The 20,440-nt window shown below is 37.7% G+C and overlaps 1 protein-coding gene across 1 annotated transcript in view; it reads right to left on the bottom strand.

Annotated features, from left to right (window-relative positions):
* m1ap (meiosis 1 associated protein) overlaps positions 1 to 20,069 on the bottom strand; it is a 46,590-nt gene extending 26,521 nt beyond the window's left edge. The window contains exons 1-3 of the mRNA XM_056244410.1: positions 19,818 to 20,069; positions 19,493 to 19,675; positions 17,896 to 18,079 (exon numbers count right to left, since the gene is read on the bottom strand). Of these exons, the coding sequence (XP_056100385.1) occupies positions 17,896 to 18,079; positions 19,493 to 19,675; positions 19,818 to 20,069 (619 nt within the window). The remainder of the gene's footprint in view (positions 1 to 17,895; positions 18,080 to 19,492; positions 19,676 to 19,817) is intronic.
* Between the last annotated feature and the right edge of the window lie 371 nt (positions 20,070 to 20,440).

The raw sequence follows: 20,440 nt of genomic DNA, 5'->3' as shown, positions 1-20,440 counted from the left end.
TGTCTCACAGAAAGTTTTCAAATTACTGATTTGATCTGATAATCTGTGTGGATTAATTTGCTCATTAACCAACAACCTGAATAAATGCAATACCCACAATCCCGCTCCGAAATTCAAGCCCTGCTAAGATCTTATTTTTAAGAAATTAATACTTTTATGCAGCATGGATTCATTATATTGATCAAAATTGACAGTAAATACATTTAGATTACAATAGATTTAATTTTTACATAAATGCTATACTTTTTAACTTATAATCCTGGAAAAAAATGTATCACAAATAATTTCTAAAGGATCACTTGACAATGAAGAAGGGAGTAATGGCTGCTGAAAATTCAGCTTTTACATCACATAAATAAATTACATTTTAAAATATATTATAGAAACTGGTTACTTCAAAATCTAATAAAAATTTCACAATATTACTGTTTTTACTTTATTTTTGATATAAATAAATGCATCCTTGGTGAGCGTAAAAGACTTCTATTAAAACATTTAAAATCATACTGCCCCCAAACTTCTGAACGATAGTGTACAGTTTGTATAAAATATATGACAATACTGACAGATACTCAGAAATTTGGGTTAAACAAATCAGTTACTGGCATAAAATGCCTGCTCGGCATGGCATTTTATGCATTTTATAAGCATGGCATTTACTGTACCAAATTTAACAAAGATGTCCCTTTGTTGTGTAACAATTTCATCAATTGTCATTTACATTACAGGTACAGACACATCAAACTGAAAGAGTCAACAAACGGAGCCAAGCATAAAGCCCCTCGCTCTTTCATCTCTACATTAAACAGGTAAGACACAAAATGAAAGACTACAAACTCAAAATAGCTCTCCTGTTTTTAAGAAGAGAGAGAGTCAAAGACAGACCAAGATCAAAAGCACAGAAAGGGAGAGAGAGAACATTTTACTTTTAAATCCTCTACAAACAGAATCATCACCATAGTCTCACATTCTCATGGGAAATGCACACTAAGTGATGAAACGGAGTGTGAGGACAGACCACCGTGCCAGCCAGACGCTCCCGTACACACACACACACCCACACACTCCTACACACATCCATCATCTCATTTCAATGAGCTACATTTTCTCCATTTTGGAAAGGGACAAAACAGAGAGGGAGGCAAATCTAAATGTCCGAAATGCTTCTGTTGCTTTACAAAAAACAAAAATGAGAGTCGCTAGCCTTGGCAAGGCAATATGATAAATTAGGTCTTTCAAATGTTATACTAGCACATAAAAACAACATGCAAGAGAAAACCCCAATTAGTTTCAAGGGCATGCGTTTTTTTAATCTGTCTCTCAGGGCAATGCAAGAACAAAACCTCCATCCTTTGACTACAAATGATTTACAGACATGCTTGTAGTAAGTTTCATATGTAATGTCCTTCTGATGTTTTGGCATGTGGGCAGAGGACACCGATTCTACATGACTTAAGAGAAGAGACAGCAAAAGACTCCTACTGATGAGTCACAGTTAATCTGTCATGGATGAATGGGAATTTATGGATATTCTTTGTTCTGAACATTCGCTGCAGGCAAAATATGTTTTTGACATCATCCTCCTTACCACATTCTGTTTCCTTATATTGCTGGCTTAAGTTAGTGCACCATCCTTCATGCTCACACTTAGGATCTTGTTTTTTATGTGTCTGACATCTTCCTTTCTCCGATTTCTTAATTCTTTTATTGTGCACCTTATTGTTTTTCAGCCCTACATCTTTAATACCCCTTTTTTCCTCCATTTCCCCTTTTCCCAGTTTCATCTACTCTCCTTCGTCTCCACTGCCTCCATTGTTTCTTTCTCACCTTATAAGTGTTTCTGCTCTATGGATTTTGACCTCTAATAATCTAATTTGTCTCACCTATTAATCCCGCATGAACATTTACAGTATTCAAAGCGGCTTATAGTGCATTCACACAAAGTACTGTATGTGTATTCTCTGTGAATCAAACCCTTGACCTTGGCTTTTGAGCTCTAGGAACAGAGGAACATATTCAGGTTTGCGAACTGAATAATACATGAATTAACTAGCCATCTGTAACCTGGGCTTATCCACCTTATTTATAACTTAAGAGCAGGTGCAGCCATTTGTACATTGAATGTGCAATGCTTCCAGTGTCATCCGCTTCCAGTTATTTTAGCTATACAAAAACATACCAGTTTGCAATATCAAGCAGCATAATGGACTTTGTTATTTTAATTTATTATCATATTCATAAACACTCAGTATTTTTTAGTGCAAACAGTTTTACCATATACTGCACTTTGTTATTCTTCTGATTCATTAGGCACTGTAGTTAAATGAGTAGAAGTCTTGCACATTCACAGAAAATAAGGTAGATAAGGAAAGGCTCAGATTGAGAAACTATGGACCAATAGATGAAGCAAAATGCTGTGGATTCAAACAAGCAAATCAGACCTTACTGAAAACTTGTTTCTACAACATGAAACTAACCACTAATGAAGTCAGATGAGGATATCTCTTAAGAAGTATATCTGAGACCAGCCCTGACTGAGAAATGAAAACAACATCGAATCCCTATGGATTGATGAAATTATATTTGATTGATGAAACAGCATGGTGTGTTTCCAGAACTTGGATAAAGTGTTTACATGGCCTCTAAAAGATTACAAGGCTGTCTTTATTTCTCTGCACTGATGGGAAGTTCCGTCAGGATTCTGTAAGCATGTGTGCGTTAGAGAAAATGTGTATGGGAGAGACTGTATCACCTGATATAACTTAAGCCACTCGTATTTAGACTCAAAAGTGACACCAAACACTCCATAGACACAAAAGTGATGACTCACAAAACTCACTAACCGCTACAAACAGCCAGATAGTAAAATATGTAGCATGTAGTATACTATGCAGTATACACAAGATCTAGAGATGGTAGGTGTACATGCACACTAAGAAAATGTAGGCAGCCTTAATTTCACTACTGTTGGTAATGTTTTTGAAAGAAGTCCCTTATGCTCATTAAGGCTGCATTGATTTGATCAAAAATAGCCTACATATTATACAACAGAAAATATTGTGAAATAGTAGGGGTGTAACGGTACACAAAAATCACGGTTCGGTACGTACCTCGGTTTTAAAGTCACGGTTCGGTACGTTTTCGATGCAGCAAAAAGTAAGAAATGCCAGAGAAATTTCCTATTTGTTAAAAGAAAAAATATTTTTTAAATAAGTTGAGTTTTCCTACATCTTGAAACTTTCAGGTTTATAAATGGGTGTCATCTTTGAAGGATGAACAAATAATGTTTTGGTCATCACATTAAAAATAACATTTAAATATATTAAGAGTTCAGATGCAAAAGCCATTTGAAATTTTCTTTATTTTTATCAAGCTTGTAATATTTAAGTTCAGTAATTTCACTTAAATGGCAATGAAGATTACCTATTAATTGTCATTTGAGTGAAATTACTGAACTTAAATATACAAGCTTCATAAAAATGATCATTCTAGAAGAAAATTTCAAATGGCACTTAGAGGCTTTTGCATCTGAACTCTTCATATATTTATTTATATAATATTTAAGTTTTGAAGTGCTGGAAAAAGATGTGTGAAGTACTTGAAAGCATTTCACTATTCCAGCCAAACTGGTTACAGTTATGGTGAATGTTGCTGGTCTGTGGACGTAAAGTATTCCTAACTTAGTTCATTCATCACGGCACAATATTTCTCCTGGTGTCCACGTCAGCGCTGTTTGATCTAATAGAGATCTACGGTTAATAACGGAGAAATGTGAATGCTTCTCACTAGATCTCGCAGCGATGTTATTACTTCAGTGGCGAATTCAAATGTTTTCTTCACTGGATCTCTTAGCGCTGTGTAGTGACAGTGTCGCTTGATCGAGATCGGCTCGCGCTGCACAGATGTTGCTGGTCCGAACTCCGAACTGATAAACGACCCGTGAAGCACATAATGAGTAGCGCAGTTTCGTTCCGCTTTCTTTACGCTTGCCATTTTATGTTGCGCAACGTTGTGGTGGTCATGCCAGCGCGAATTTTGTCGGTAGGAAAAATGGTCCAAGGAATCGTTCGGTTTGTATGCGTACCGAACCGGAAGCCTCGAACCGAAACGGTTCAATACGAATACATGTACCGTTACACCCCTATGAAATAGTATTACCATTTAAAACAATTGTTTCTTATTTTAATATATTGCGAAATGTAATTTATTCCTGTGATGGCAAAGATGATTTTTCAGCAGTATTCAGTGTCACATGATCCTTCAGAAGTCATTCTGAAGGATAAAGAAACATCTCTGATTATAATCAATGTTAAAACAAAAAATTGTGCTACTTAATATTTTTGTGGAAACCATGATACATTTTTTTTCAGGATTCTTTGATAAAAGTTCAACAACATTTATTTGAAATAGACAACTTGTTTGACATTATAAATGTCTTTACTGTCACTTTTGATCAATTTAATGCATCCATGCTGAATATACTACTTTCTTCTTGTGTGTTTTAGAACCTAGTGGTACGATCAGAGAGGGGCACAAAATCAGTTAAGGGGAATTTCGCTTGCACTGTTCTGTGCTGGTGTGGAATGATATTCCCTAAGTCACTTGCAATTTCAAGAAACGATACAGATTTTTCATACCTAATTTTTCTAAGAGGAACTTTTGAATCCTAATGTACTGTACCTCTCAAGTTACTGCCTCCTTAGGATGATCGCTTTGTTGTATTGCTCATTTGCAGTTACTTTGGATAAAAGTATCTCCTAAATGAATAAATGTAAGTGTAAAAAAAGAGATTATGAATTGCTAGGCAATGAATATTTAGCTGCGGTGTGATGAATGATTTAGCATAATTGAAAATGTACAAGATGAAACTGTAAATGAGAAAATTTGCAATGGCAACAGATGGTTGGTGCACACACAGAGAGCTAAGCCTTTCAGCACAATTCACAAATATATATAAAAAAAAAAAAAATTCATTCTGTCTGTTGTCGAGGCCAGTCCAGCCACATGGGGCTAATCTACAGACCTATTTTGCTGTGAGCTTCCTAACAACTGGCAATATATCCCAAAATTCCACCCACTCACACTTTATCTTACCAAACAACAGCCTGAGTGACATTAACATAAGTCCTGCTTTTCACATCAGCATGTTACCCTAATCACGCCATGAAATTACCATGGCAACACTACAGACCCAAAGGAGGGGTGAGTTGGAGAAAGAGAGATGGGCATGGGTGGTACGGCAGGACCCTTCTGCTCCCATGACTCTCCCAAACCACATCGCTAAATCTGTCACTTCTGAAATGAATAAAAACAGGGTTGCAGACTGAGAGGGGGAGAAAACGAGACATGGAATAAATGAGAAAAAGAGTAGTTGAGATGAAGTTTAGGGGGAGATCGAGACAGACACCGAGACAGTCTAGACATGATGTGTCTTCTAGCTGGCCAGTGGTGAAACCATGACTTCAACAGAGTGAAAGACATTGTCTTTTCCATATGTAAAAGAAATATAAAATCTTATTTTTTGGACTAGGTTTGCACAGTAAACAGTTTAACACCGGTATCAATCAAACCATACTTACAAACGAGAATAATTTGCTGCAGTGTTGCACTGAACCTATTTTAACCTAGTGAGAAGCAATTCCTTTTGAGGTGGAGTTGATAATATATGCTTGATAATAATATATATTCTCATAATAATCCTGCATTTTCTGTTTATATCTGGAGAATATACCACAGAAATAAATGCCTAACTGGCCTGCTAAAGATTAATATGGCAGCTGGGAAAAAGACCATCACAAAATATTTGCACAAGAAAAAACTGAGCATGTGTGCACAGTCCACAGCTCTGAAAGACATGCTTTGTAGTGATGTAACAGAAAGTGCATTTCTAAGACTCCCTGATCTATTTTGTTTCTTTTTAAAATTGGATAAAGATAAAGCAATGCACTGTAGCATATTTGTTATGCATTAAAGATGCATTCCTCTTTTTGCAGATTATTCACTTAAACTGCAGTACCATAAAATCAGAGGTCAAGTATCCAGTGGCTCCAACAGTCTCAGAGTGTGTTCATTGAATATACATAAACTTTAATGTTATGGTAATGTAGTCACTTGAGAGAGCAATTGAAATCTCTTCAGCTCAAGAGTTTAACCACATACTGCAACAAGACTCCAGATTGTGGTTACGAGAGCATTCGTCATGATAACAGCAACAATAGCTACAGTTCTCCAGCAAAGGGTATAAAAAAAAAAACAGGGTTGATTTACACAGGGTTGATGAACTGAGATTTATATGCAGCATCTGTCATGGGAAAAATGCAAGTATTGTTATCCAAACTTCCAGAGTAATCTTCTCTTCCAAGTCCTTTGGCATGGCCCACCCTAACTTCTAGGTAATGTCAACACTACGCTCGTCAAAATATTTAATGGGGTCTTAAAGGGTTAGTTCACCCAAAAATGAAAATTCTCCCATTTACTCACCTTTTTTTTTTTGTTCTTCTGTTGAACTAAAAAGATATTTTGAAGAATGTTGGTAATCAAACAGTTGACGGTAGCCACTTACATAGTAGGAAAAAAAACTACTATGGAAGTCAATGGCTACCGTCAACTGTCTGGTTACCTAGATTCTTCAAAATATATTCTTTTGTGTTCAACGGAAGAAAGAAACTCATACAGGTTTGGAACAACATTTGAGTGAACTATCCCTTTAAAGGAGTGTTTGCATTACAAGTAATATATGCATACGGTAAATTTTACCTAAAGAAATAATAATACATGATGATGCTTTACTATTTATGGTGTCCTACTTTATGTGTTAGCCTGGTGATGAGAGGTAGCTGTTTTTTCCAATCAAAAGAAAAGGGTTTTTGTATGAATTTTACACAGGAGTGGCCTCCATTTAGCCACTGAGATTTATTTGATGGAGTGCTGCACAGATGGTTTTTCATCCCACAAATTTTTCCATCTATATATTGGAAATGAAAAATCCTGTCATCATTTATTCACCCTGATGTTATTCCAAACCCGTAAAGACATGCTGGGCAGAATGTTCATGATATTCTTGTCCATGCAGTGAGAAAGGAACTGCTCTCATTTTGATCTATTTCTTTAACCATAATTCAATATGGAAATGGTGCAGAGGAGTTCAGGCTTGTAACTTAAATAATTATAAAGTATGAACACATAAATTAAACATGACAAACAACCATGAACCTGAGAGGTTATTCTGTCACAAATAAGGAAAAACAGCCTAAAACAGACAAAAATATATAAGTCAAAATTAATATATGTTTGTGTTTTTGTTTTGTTAAACAATGATTTATGCGTCACCTCCAAAGCGTCTCAGTGTCTAATAAGTGAATTTGCAAACTTGTTTTCATTCCCTGGTTCCTCATATAATGAGCTATGTGGTTTTACTATGTAGTGCATAGTGAATATATGAACCAGTGATAAACTTTAAAAAAGATGGCTCTAGATTCATTCATCATTGAACATTTTGAATGGAGAATTTGAATACTGATAAGCACTTAAAAAAAAAACAAAAAAAAAAAAACTTGGAAATATTTAAAGAAACATGTATTCTTAGTTACCATGAAATCAAAATTGACTTATTTTTTAATGGAATGTTGCCGTGTTTATTATAAATGATTTATTAGAGAACTGCACGTCATCATTATTTTTTATTTAATTTTATGTGCCCTCGTTATCTTTAACCCTTTCAACCCGAAGTGTACACCAATAAGTAGAATACAACAACCATAATTGTTTCAGGCTTTTACTAAACTAGAGCGAGTTTTTGTACATGAAGCCCCTCAAGACCCAAATCATACGGATGCTGAATTTGACACATTTCCACTTGTAACTTCATGAAACATGCTCCGATTGTGGAAAATGACACATTATAATCGTAAGCATCTGCTGTAAATAATGAGTCCAAACTCATCCCTCAGAACTAAAGATATTCTTCATTGAGTTCTAACACAAAAATCCCACAGACGCACGTAGCCAAACAAGGTAGCTTTGACTTGGCCTTTTCACTCGTATCTTCATGAAACATACATCGATTGTGAAAAGTCGAACATCGTTATTTACAGCAGGAGCTCACGATTAAAAAGAGCCTAAACTTAATATGATCCATTAGATCTAAAGATATTCTTCATGGAGTTCTAACACAAAAAATCCCACAGACGCACGTAGCCAAGTACTGATGAAGCACTCGCGTTGCGTTTTCGCTTGTAACTTCATGACGCATGCACAGAAGGTAGAAAATGGCACATCATTATTTACAGCAGATGCTTACGATTATAATGAGTCCAAACTCATCCCTCAGAACTAAAGATATTCCTCATGGAGTTCTAACACAAAAATCCCACAGACGCACGTAGCCAAGCAAGGTAGCTTTGACTTGGCCTTTTAGCTCGCCTAAATTGTGAAAAATGGCACAAAAATATGCAAAATCAAAAAAAAAAAAATATATATATATATATATTTTTTTTTTTTTTCTGATTTTGCATATTTTCCTTATTTGACATGGATTAACTCAGGAAGGAAATAAGGTAGGAGCAAAACTTTTTGGTGAAGTCCCTCTACATGTGAGCTGCATCTGGATCAAATTTTGTGGTGATTGCATAAAGTTGTCAAAAGTTACATATATACTGTATATATATCAGGGCTCCAGACTGCGACCAAATGGTCGCATTTTGCGACTAAAATTTGAGAGTGTGCGACTGAATTTTACATCCAGTCACCCGGCTGTGAAAGCCCCCTCAATGGGCAAGCGAACTCGTAAATCAAAAACATTGACTTCCCCTCCCCCTCACAATGACATCTCATTCTTGATAATACTATCGCAAAAAAAGGGCAATAATCCCTCCCCGCCAGCATCCCGTCACTCACATGAGACACAGAAATTAGCAAACGACAATGATCCAACGAGCCAATCAATTCCCGATGGACAAAATCAAGTCCCATCCTACATTTTTTCTTGTTCGGGAAGTCGTGTTTACTTTGATATGTCACAAATTCACAATAGGGAAGAAAAGATGATCGCAAGTGTTCACACTGACAGCGATTAAACAGGACCAGAAATCTATTTGAGTTCAAATGCCCCTTTCCTGTCAACATTGCTTAAAATTAAATTAATTTGCCATTTTTTGTCAATCAAATCAATTCCAATAAATTAAATGGTCACTTTAACATGACCAAGATACAAACAGAAACAATCTCAGCCAACTGTACAGTATCTTTCTCTCACACACACAGTCTTATTTCCTTCCACAGGCACACAGTGTCAAAATGTTAATTCTGAGGTCCTCCTCACACTTGAGTTTGTCCGTTGATAGTTAAAAACAGGATGTCAGACAGGGAGGGACGCTAGACCTCAATGTCGGTCTAGCTGCTCACACCTAAATTTGTGGGGCAGCTATATCAAAACAGAGTCAGTGTTTCAGCATATGTGTGTGTATGGGTGAACTGACATAAGGTTCTTATCCCATTAGCTGCTCTCGATCAATAATAAAGCTGGTATGGACTTGATCCAGCAAAACACAATGGACTACATGACCTCAAAGTTCCCTTTACTAGACATATCTGTCGGACTACAACAGCCCAGTCAGATTAGTGAACCGTCTGTGACTACATAGAACAGGGGTGGGCAACTCTGGCCCTCGAGATCCAGGCTGAATCCAGAAAACGCCTCTTAAACCCTCAATCACTATTCCCTATGTTAGTCCACTAATATGATTCACTTGAAGGAGTGAATGAAAACGAGCCGTTCGAACAGCCGTTGAGTGTATATCGGCTGTACACTCGTTATTGCAGTGCAATGTGGGATAGAATGAGTTCACTCTATAAATGTCCACTATGGTTTCGGACACCACTACAAATGGCAGCCCCTTCAAATAATGCCCTATTTAAGGGTATAGGGGGCAATTTCAGATTCAGCCCCACTTTCCTGCAGAGTTTAGCTCCAACCCTAATCAAACACACCTGAACAAGTTAATTATGGTTTTCAGGATTACTAATAACAAAGCCACTGTAGGACAAGCCTTAAAGGTTAGCAAAAAAAAAAAAAAAAACTGTAAAGCTGTAGTACACAAGGAGACTAGAGGCCTTTTTTTTTTTAAAGGATGTCAATGGAGGAGAGGCCTCACTACACTGAATAAACTGCTTCTGTGGGAAAACAACTGAATTGATTTATTGAATTGACAGTCTATCAGCTAATCTTCGAGCTAAATTAATCATAACTAACGTTCCTTTTTCTTGCAGGATTTACATTTATATGCTTTTGAAAACGAATGTCCCCAACAATTAGTTAGTGTGTGTTGAAATAACGGATGCAGATGGACAAGACTAGATGTCTGTCTAAATATATAACCTAATGACTTGAGTAACAAGCTGAAGTAATCAAGAAATCCATATTTGCTTTAACCTAGTAACAGAGAAGGGTTTGCTGAATAACACATATGAAGAAATGATGCAATGAATAATGTGACCTTTGCCTTGCACTATGTTGTACTCTTTTGTTGTGGGGATCCTCTGTGATTGACATGAGGTCCTCCTTGCTGTGATTAAAGTATTTCAAATGCAGGTTAGTGCTCCGCAGCAGGTTAGTGGAACACAAGAGACCTTATTCCCAAGTGATAGTGTTCATAGGGGGCAAGACGTCGTCCAACTCATCTGATGTCGATTAGGAGATGCGCTAGAGCAGGGGTCGGCAACCTATGGCACGCTTGCCAACACTGGCACGCTGAGGGTTAATCGCTGGCACTTGAGAAAAAGTGAGAGAGATGTATGCATTTCATTCAGATAAAGTACCTCGTACCTGCATACAGATCTACATTTTGAGGTAATCATTCCTCATAGTAACACAGCTTGTTATATTAAAGAACAAGTTTGGTATTTTACACTTAAAGCCCTGTTTTAAGATTGTTTCTGATGAAATAGAACGGTTGTCTTGGGACAAAAACTACAATAAAACCTGTTGGAAAGCATATTTTGCAGTGATTTTTGTGTAAGCATATCAGTGAACACCCCAGACCACTCGGTGAGTTTCACGTCTTTGTAAACTAAAGTTTAATGCGTTTTATGAACGATTGTTCCAGTGCACCTATGCAACCATTGTGGAGGTGGGGGGGGTGCAACCACAGAAACCGAAAATTCTCGGGCCAGCAGCATGTGTCCAAATTTTAATCTTAACCATTCTATTTCACCAGAAACGATCTTAAAACAGGGCTTTAAGTGTAAAACACCGAACTTGTCCTTTAAAGGAGCAGTAGGACATCTGGGAAAATGCTAACTTTAGCCTGATAGCACTAAAAGCGTACATCCCACCCTCCCTGCAAATCGCCGTCCAAAGCCACGCCTCAAAGCATGAACGCGCACAGCACAGAAGACCGGAGACAGCGTTACAGCAATACATCATGCGTCATTCACCGGTGAGAAAACTTTATAGTACAGTTAGTAACAGTACTACAATACCAAACATAAACAAATTCTTAAAAATGGAATTTGATGCAAGTTTTCGGTTTGTTTAGCTAGCAAAACTTATTTTTTAATATTTATTGGATGCCAGGGGTTTCACGATGAGAGTCTGGTTGTTGTCCGACATGAATGGCTTGCCTGCCATTCTTGCTCTGTCCGTACAGCATACGTGAACGCGCTGATGACTCATTATGTCTGTGTGAATAGCCAGCTCAGTGGTATGCAAACACACATTGACCGACAGCGAACGCAACGATTGAACGAACATTCTATGGTCCTATGCCTTCCACAGATGACATACATTTATAAAAATACATTTAGACCGCTTAACAGAGTGATTGCTATCAGGATATGAGGAGACTTTCAACCACCATAACAAAAAAAACTTTCTGCAGAGAATCACCTATGGCACCTTTAAGATAGGAGTTATACATACTATTAAAGTGTGACAATTAAACTGCGCAAATCAATAAAAGCACACAGCTTTGACAAACCATTAGCGCGACCACTGCGCATCACACGCACAAGTTACTGACTGACAGCTTACAGCTCGCTGTGCATAGTCAATGCTATACATTTCTGAGATATTCAGTAAAGGGTCCTTATTAAACATTTCACACATCGAAATGAATGTGATGCATCGTGGTAACAGCGTTCATGTCTACCTGGTTGCGTCATGCGTTTTCTCTGATCAGATAACTATCCAATCATGAAAAGACCAAAAGAGGACATTTTTCACATTCCAGATGAAACGACAAAATGCATCTGGTTGTTGAAGCCACAAATGTAAATTTTACTCCTCCTAAAATGGTAAAAACTAAACCTGCGAGAGCGATAGATTACAGCTCCCGGTACCCAGATATGACTATGTGCTGAAGTAGCGCTATCAGTGCAGAGAAGTAGCTGAGCATCTCTTCAGCAAGCCAACGCGCAAACTGCCGCAAATGAAACAATTTCGGCGTCTCATCCTGAAGCTCAACACACAGTCGGCTTCATTAAAAGTAATAAATTATCTTACCTCTCTCTCTCTCTCCAACTGTGGTCTTTGATTTTGATCTTGCTTTCTTTGACGTGAACGCCGTTAAATTTGCCTAAAGCGCAGGAATTGAAGATTAGATTTATATTCGTTTTGCGGAGAAACAGTTACGTTGCCCAGTAAATGGAACAGTTTTAACAAAACGGATGGCTATTTGATCATTTAAAACGAATGAATGACCAGGTGTAAACAGGCCCATTGGAAATCTGTTACTCAGTTTAATTTAAAACTGGAAAAAAATAAGGATTTTGACTAATGTAAAACAAATTAGGACTATTTAAGGTTCTGCACTATTTCTGTTAGCCATTGTGAATATTTAAAATATGTATGTGTATTTATACTGGGGTGGGGTTATGGTACAGTGATAAACTCAGAAACTTAAAAATGTCACGACAAAAAGGTTGCCGACCCCTGCGCTTTAGGATAAATTTGTATGCATCGATTTAGGAGCAGTTTTTAATGGGACACTTTTATGGCACTTGGTATATGAACACAAAATAAATTGTCTAATAGCCTTTTCAAATCATGCCCTGGTCTAAAAAAAAACTTACCGCCATAGGAAATGAATGGGAAATGGGCAAAAAATATAAAAACAGAAAATTTTTGTGTGTACAATCTACAAATGCAGGATGTATCCACGATGCAGAAAAAAAGGGCACAGGGGTGAAGAGGTGAAACTCTCAAGAGTGCAAAACAGACACACCCACTCACACACACATTCACAATTATACTCACACAAATGAACTGGTAGGGCTATTACCATACAGGAAAAACTAGTCAGAAGGCTAAAGTAAGAGCTTAAAATTAGATGAGATTCAGATGGATTAAGCTGTGATAAAGCATTCCTTTTCATTTTGGTTACATTTTTTTTTAATTTTAATGTTAAGTAAGTGTAACAAAATGTTTTCTCTGTATTCAGGTTTGACTTAGGTTTGACTAGTAATTATAATGTAAAAACTTGTACACAAAATAACAAATTTTTTAAAGGGTCACTAAACCCTAAAATAACTTTTTTTAGTTAATGGTCTGTAAGACTGGGGCTTTATTACTGCTGTTCATTGATTTGAGTAAATGTTTTGTCATTTGGGTATAAAGTGTTTTAATTCTACAATATATGGTGTAAAAACCTCTGAGTGCTGCCCTCTTCGAGTTAAACGGTGGCTACTGCAGTTGAATTTTCCTATTTGAAGTTGTTTCCCTGCGTGACGCATGCAGGCTCTGCCAACGGCTCACTACCCATGCCCCTGGCACGAGCTCACCACGCCCTTTGCTAGCATCGTCGGCATCGGGAGTTAAGACCGCAGTTTGAGCCAGCGGCTCGAATTGATAAGGCTCTGGCCCTGTGTCCTCAGACAATTCACCCTCCTCCACTTCAGGTGAAGGTGGGGGAGAAAAGTCCTCTAACTGTCAATCAATCAGTCACTGCGAGTCACTGCGGGTCTCAGGTGCACGCCCCCCACTCAGCCCCGCCCTCAGTTCGTCCCCTCTGGGCTCTGCCCACTTTTCCTGCGTTTTTCAAAGATTGCCAGTGGGTGGAGTTAGGCTCTGACCAGGGGTTGAGTGGCACTTTAAATAAACCTTGACTAAAGGTAGTATACAGTAGAGATGCGCGGATGGGCTATTATTTCATCTGCAACAGCATCACAAAACTCATCATCCGTCCGCCATCCATCCGCACCAACGTTTTTGACCAGTTTTCAAAACCGCACCCGCCCGCCATCCGCTGATTGGGCGATACAAGGCGCTGCTGATGACAGCCACGAGACTAGAAAGCTCTCAGAATATCAGCAGTGAACTCCTCTCCGATCGGCGCGCAGGGACAAAAATAAATAAATAGCCTAAATTAAATGCACTTCGGCAAACCTGACCTTATCTGATAGGGTACTGTACAATATTTTTATTGTAGCCTAATAGAAAACGCATTTTGGCACATAATTTCAACATGCTGCTATTGTATGGGGCGCCAACAATGTTACGTGACAGTTCTCCATTACGGACGCGAACACTCAGAAAGCGGCACTAAAAGACTTTCAAACTTTCACAGAGGCCTCAAAAAAGCACAAAGCCTTTCTTTAAAGCGAATTTCGTTTTGTATTAATTGTATCTTCATTTTAATCCATGTTTCATTAACCAGTTTCCTGGATTTAATAAATAGGCTAAAAAGTAAATAGTCTATCTTGATTGTGTAGGCTATTTTTCATTATAAAATATTAGGCTGTGTATACCGACATGGATCAATTATTAATATTAGATTTCATCTGTCTTTTGTAGGCATAGCTGATGGCGCACCAACGAAAAAGCCTAGGAGTGACTTCGGCGTTTCTTTAATATCGAGGCTCTATAGTTTATTATATGATTGTTAGGCCTGTTGATGGTATAAAATGAATTGCACTGTGCCTGAAAAAGACGCGCTCTCCGCTCTCTTCCCGTGCATTCAAAATTAACGGTAGTCTTCAGAACAGGCTCGTCCCTCGTCAACAGCACTGAACTTAGCTCCAATGTCAATCAACGTCTGGGCCACTTGGGGGAATCCTTTACCAGAAACAATATCGAACGGGCGCATATCAAGAGAGCGCACAACTTATTCCAGGCAACACTTTTCTGACCTTCTATTTCCTTTGTTTTTAATTCTCCTTTTTTGAGTTTGTCACGTACCTCCCTTGCCGGCGTTGCCATCTCTGATAACAACAAGCAGTCTCTGCATAGACTCAAGCTGATGAAAATTAGACTATTTCAAAGTGTGCTCGATTTATTTTTATTTTTTTGGATGTATAGTCAGATAACAATATATAACAATGTATATTTTTCATTTGATTGGTTCAACCGCCCGCCACCCGCCCGAATTTAATAATAAAAAAAAAAATTCGTCCCGTTATCCGCGGTTTATCCGCGGAGTCCGCGGCTGTAACCACCAACCGCGCATCTCTAGTATACAGGCATCTAGTGGTTACACCATAGAATTACATGTTTATCTTTTTTTTTCTCGCCAGATGGCGGTAATCTGCCTTCAAAAATTAGATTTCAATTAATCTGAAATACTGCATTAATTGAAAAACAATAAAAAAAAACTAGAATTGTTTAATTATTTCAATGGGAAAAATGGACCATAATTAATGCATAAATATTAATTAGTCCCATCAAATTCTCTCAAAATACATTTCGTTTTCAGGTGTCCAGTCACTTTTCAACGCGAAGACCACAAGTGTGATTCCTAAATGAGGAGCACCAGAATAATATACTAAAAAAAGAATATACTGTGCAAACAATGTTTATACAGGGATCGACATTAAGCCTTGTCATGTGCTTGTCCTTTGGACAAGTAAATTGGTCATTCACTTGTCCCAGTAAAAAAAGTTGCTTTCCAGAAATGTTCTCTTTTTTTTTGTGGTGTAAATATAATTCACTCTGAAGCAATTTTCTCATCAGTGTTTTATCAGCTTTCACATATTAAAATCTTCATATTTGTGATATTTACCCTGAGGGCATTCCCCTTAACCTTGTTAAATTGACGCTTCATCTTTCAAATGCTTAAATTTGAATTTTCAATTAATTAAATTAGAAACATACACTATAGGGCTGTTACCAATCAAATTAAATCATTTACACTGAAAAATTTAAAGTCCCCGTGAACCGGAAGTTACAAACGACTTTTCTCCAGTGTTGTGACTTATTTCCGAGAGAAACGGAATACTAAATGAGGCAAAATGGTGGGCGTGGCTTTTTTCCCAACTAGCACCTGATTGGATCTAGAAAAGTAGGTGTTTTTATTCAGCCTGTCTACTGTCAGTTAGAGGGGCGTGGTTACGGATGTTAAGCAGACACCCAAACCGTGAAACCTACGTCATCAGGCAAGGTCCTCCAACGCAGAGGGGAGGGGAAATTTCAGATTTTGATTAAAGATCAAAAAAAAATTTGTGTGGATTGACTTGCATGGATGAATTGTTCACCACAAAACGATCAATTTAGGCAAACAAAGTAAGTATGGTCAATTTTGAATTCATGGGGACTTTAAAACGGATTAAATGATGTTATGAGATTGTTTCAAATAATTTTTGAAAATACCAAACAAGTCAGGAAAAAAAAAAAATGTTTAAACATGAAACTAAACCGTCAGTAGTTGGTGGCAAGTGACTGTCTTAATGAGCGAGTCATTCATCCAAACGGCTGATTCATTCAAGAATGAAGTTGTTGTTTATAAATGGGTCATTGAATCTTTGACTCAACCAATTTGTTCAAAAAACACTCAATCATGCAGTAATGAAATACGGCTGAGTGTTGCTGTGAGATGCGCTGGTTCTGAATCTGTGGTGATCTTTGTTTGGAACTATTTTCGCTTTGAAATGGAACAAAAACAGTCAATATTGCGTCTAAAATATAAGTGAGAAAATTTGAAACTAAAGAAAAGACCTAAATAGGTTTGCTCTAGATTTACTCTTTTAAAGAAATAGAGCACTCCACTCTTTCAACACACTCAAGGCACTTAAGTATTCAGCTTAGAGAAGAGGAAAACTGATATATTTAAACTAAACAGGCCTTCTGAATTCCAAAGCTGCCACACACCAACTAGAATTTAAATGAACAATCTTACATTCCTCACTATGCCTCACTATAATGACAGTCTATAAATTATTGTGTTAAGTATGTGCCACCCAGATTTTAGAAGTCATTAAATGAAACCAATACATTATAAAGCAAAGATATTTGGAAAAACTAAATGTAAATGAGATTGCAGATAAGGACACAATCGTTCTTTAAAACCAACTGGTCAACAAGTCGTATAGGCAACTCACTTACTAGTCGATTTACTTTAAAGAAGAGGAGAAAGAGAGATTCCTTAATTTTAAGCAAAGATATAATTTCATGTAGTTTATAAATGTGCAGACATAAACTTGCCTATATTTGAATCATCTTCCCCTGCTGCCCTCCCTTGATTTCTAAATTACTACCTATCAGATCACACAGAGATTTGAATGTTTGGCACTGTTTTTTGAATTGATGTCTGGTTTGCTCTCTCACCCTGGGAATCTCATTTTACACAGTCTGTGGTATGAAATCCTGAGACTTTCAACTGCAAAACCTTAATTAAAGTAATTATGCAGAAAACAAGAGAGGGCTCAGAGATTTGGCAGAAACGTGCACACAGTACAAAGCATCACCCAAAACCCCTTTTGAATTGAGATTTGTTGTTTTATGTAGCCGGTTTTTTTTCTCAATACTGAAAGTATTAAATATGTCTGTTTGATTGTTGACCTCTTCGTTAATCCAATGGTTGGCAGATGTTGTAGAACACAATGACCATATTTGATGAGTATAAAAGCCAATGCTCATCCATTTTCTCACTGACTAAGAATATGTTATGACTAAATATGTCCTCCTACCTTCCTGGTCATCTTCTGAAGATGGTGTCTCAAAGCTACAGGCCAGAGATCTGTCTGAGAGACTCTGCTGTAATGTGATGTGGACCACCAGAAGCCTGCGCAGACTCATCAGATCAGAGTTTTTCAGACCCTGCTCCAGCTGTTTGAGGACTATCTGTCCTGACTGACAGGTTAATACAGTCACCTAGAAAAATGTAAATCCTTCAGTTAGAATCTAGTTGATAAGTCAAAACTCAGCTAAGCAGGCATGTCTGTTTGTAATAATTCACTTTATCAACCCAATTTTTGGTAAATGGATTCAAGATTTCAATAGCCAAAAGAAAGCAATTTTGAGGAAAATATGCTACATTTCTTTCTCTGTAAATCGCAAGTCATGCCAAATTTCTGCTGACATTTCCAAACAATACTCACACAGTGTACCCAAAAGGCTACGAAGCCAATGCCCCTGTTTTTATGATTGTACGGATGAAAGCTGATTGTGGTCATTAGCTGTCTCTCTTGTTGATATAAATTCCAACTCAGAATGTGAGGGAAATAACTCACAAACTACACAGCACAAAAACATCTTCTCTGAGGTTTAATTGTGTGTAGAATATGAGACCATAGAACATATTCAAGGATACAAATAAATCAGTCATCAAAGCTGTGCCCTGTGCCACATAAATAACTTGTACAAATCATTGCTACATGATCTGTTGCATATTTGAACAGAGAGCGTCGCGAAGAGAGTGCTACAATCGCATACATCAAAGCTACTGTCATTTCTCTCTTCCTATGATAGACATCTCTGGCATAATTATAAACAGCTCTGTTGTGTCACAGCAAAGTGAGACCAAATCCATATACACCATATAATCCCATTTAGGGCACAAAAAAATATTCTGTATAATCTGATTAAATGCACTTGTCCTCTGCTGTGCTTCCTGTGGTGGGGCATTAGTGCTGGGTTTTAATGGAGCCTGCTGAGAGGAGAGTGGCTGCTGAGGGCCATGTGGTCTGTGTCAGTGCGCCAACATCTTCATTCAAGGCTAATAGTAGAGGGTAAATGAGCTTTGGATTCATTGGTAGGAAATCTGAATGTGAATGCCTGTGCTTTGAAGAGGTTCAATACAGACGAGACCATTTCTTTACTTGTTATGTGAGGTTTAAACAAAGCAGCGGGGTGAATTACTCTAAAATGAAGCCAGGAAGCAGATGCATAGATCGAAGGGCAGTGAATGTTGATTTGAAGGATAAGTAACCAGGGCAGCAAGACTGATTACTGTATAGGAGATTAAGGCATTTATGGGTGAAAATCAAAAGAACCCATTATTGTGACATTATTTTTAGGACAACTGAGCACATTTCACCCCCAAATTTTCATTAGTGTCAGTCATGGATTAGGTATTTTAACTTTTTAATGATTTTCATTACTGTAATACACAGGGCCCTATGAAATATGTCCCCCAGCCGCCACATCTACTGATTTTTGGGTTAAATGTGACCAAATTGACCTCTTCATGAGATTCCCCCATATTTAATAAGAAATTAAATGTTTTGCTTTACTTACAGATACACAATTGAAAGCAATTTAAGTTTTAGCAGTGGAAGTTCTCACCTCCACACAGTTGCTATTGATGTCCCCATGAGCTGTATGGCACATGTATTGTTTAAACTGCTGCAGGCTGTCCAGCACTGCCTGTTTAAGGAGTGCCCCCCGTTGCCGAACACAGCCCTCCTGAGGCAGAGAACGCAGCTCCTCTACACAGGACAGCAAACGTGTCAGATTTCCCTTAACTTGCTGGTGAAGAGAATGAGATGAATGAATGAAAGGTTGGAAGACATTAGAAGACAGATACTTTTATTTGTCTATTAAACACATAGTACCTACTGCATCTCACCTAGTCAAACATGGATACAAATACACACATACTCATCCTCACCACAAAGGGTAGAAGGCACTCCAGCTGTACACTGATGGCAAACACGCTAAGCAGTGGCACACGAACAGGTCCTGCCAGACTACTGGCCAGAAAAAAGAAATCTTCCAGGGCCTGACACAGAACAGTGCATGTCTCTGACCACCAGGGCGGCGATGCATCTATGATCAACACACGAGAAGGCTGTCTAGTAAAGGATGATGAACTGCATGCCTGGAGGATGGAGGAAGAGCAGGATCTGTTTCTGGCACTCATGGTTCTCCTACATAAGAACATGAATATGGATGTAATTATACTGAACTGAAATCAAATCTGGAAATACCACAAAAAAATTACAATAGGCATTAATATTCATTCACTGATTGCCTAATTTACAAGTTTTCCAGGTCAATTGTCAGTGATGAGCAGTGTATGTGGGTGTTTTGCTTTTTTTTTTTGGTGATCAATCTATCCCCACATGCATAGGTAGAAACCTAAATAAGAGCAGACTAACTTTGTTCATCAAAACCAAGTAACACATGAGATCTAAAAATTGAATCAATTAAGTGTTAGGAAATCCTTCATTAAAGGGATACTTCATCCAAAAATCTAAATTTTGTCATCATTTGCTCACTCTCAGTCTCATG

This window comes from Rhinichthys klamathensis, unplaced genomic scaffold (genome assembly GCF_029890125.1).
Source record: "Rhinichthys klamathensis goyatoka isolate OS25496 unplaced genomic scaffold, OSU_Roscu_1.1 h1tg000973l_1, whole genome shotgun sequence".
Classification (NCBI taxonomy): Eukaryota; Metazoa; Chordata; class Actinopteri; order Cypriniformes; family Leuciscidae; genus Rhinichthys; species Rhinichthys klamathensis.
This window is presented reverse-complemented; position numbering and strand designations above follow the sequence as displayed.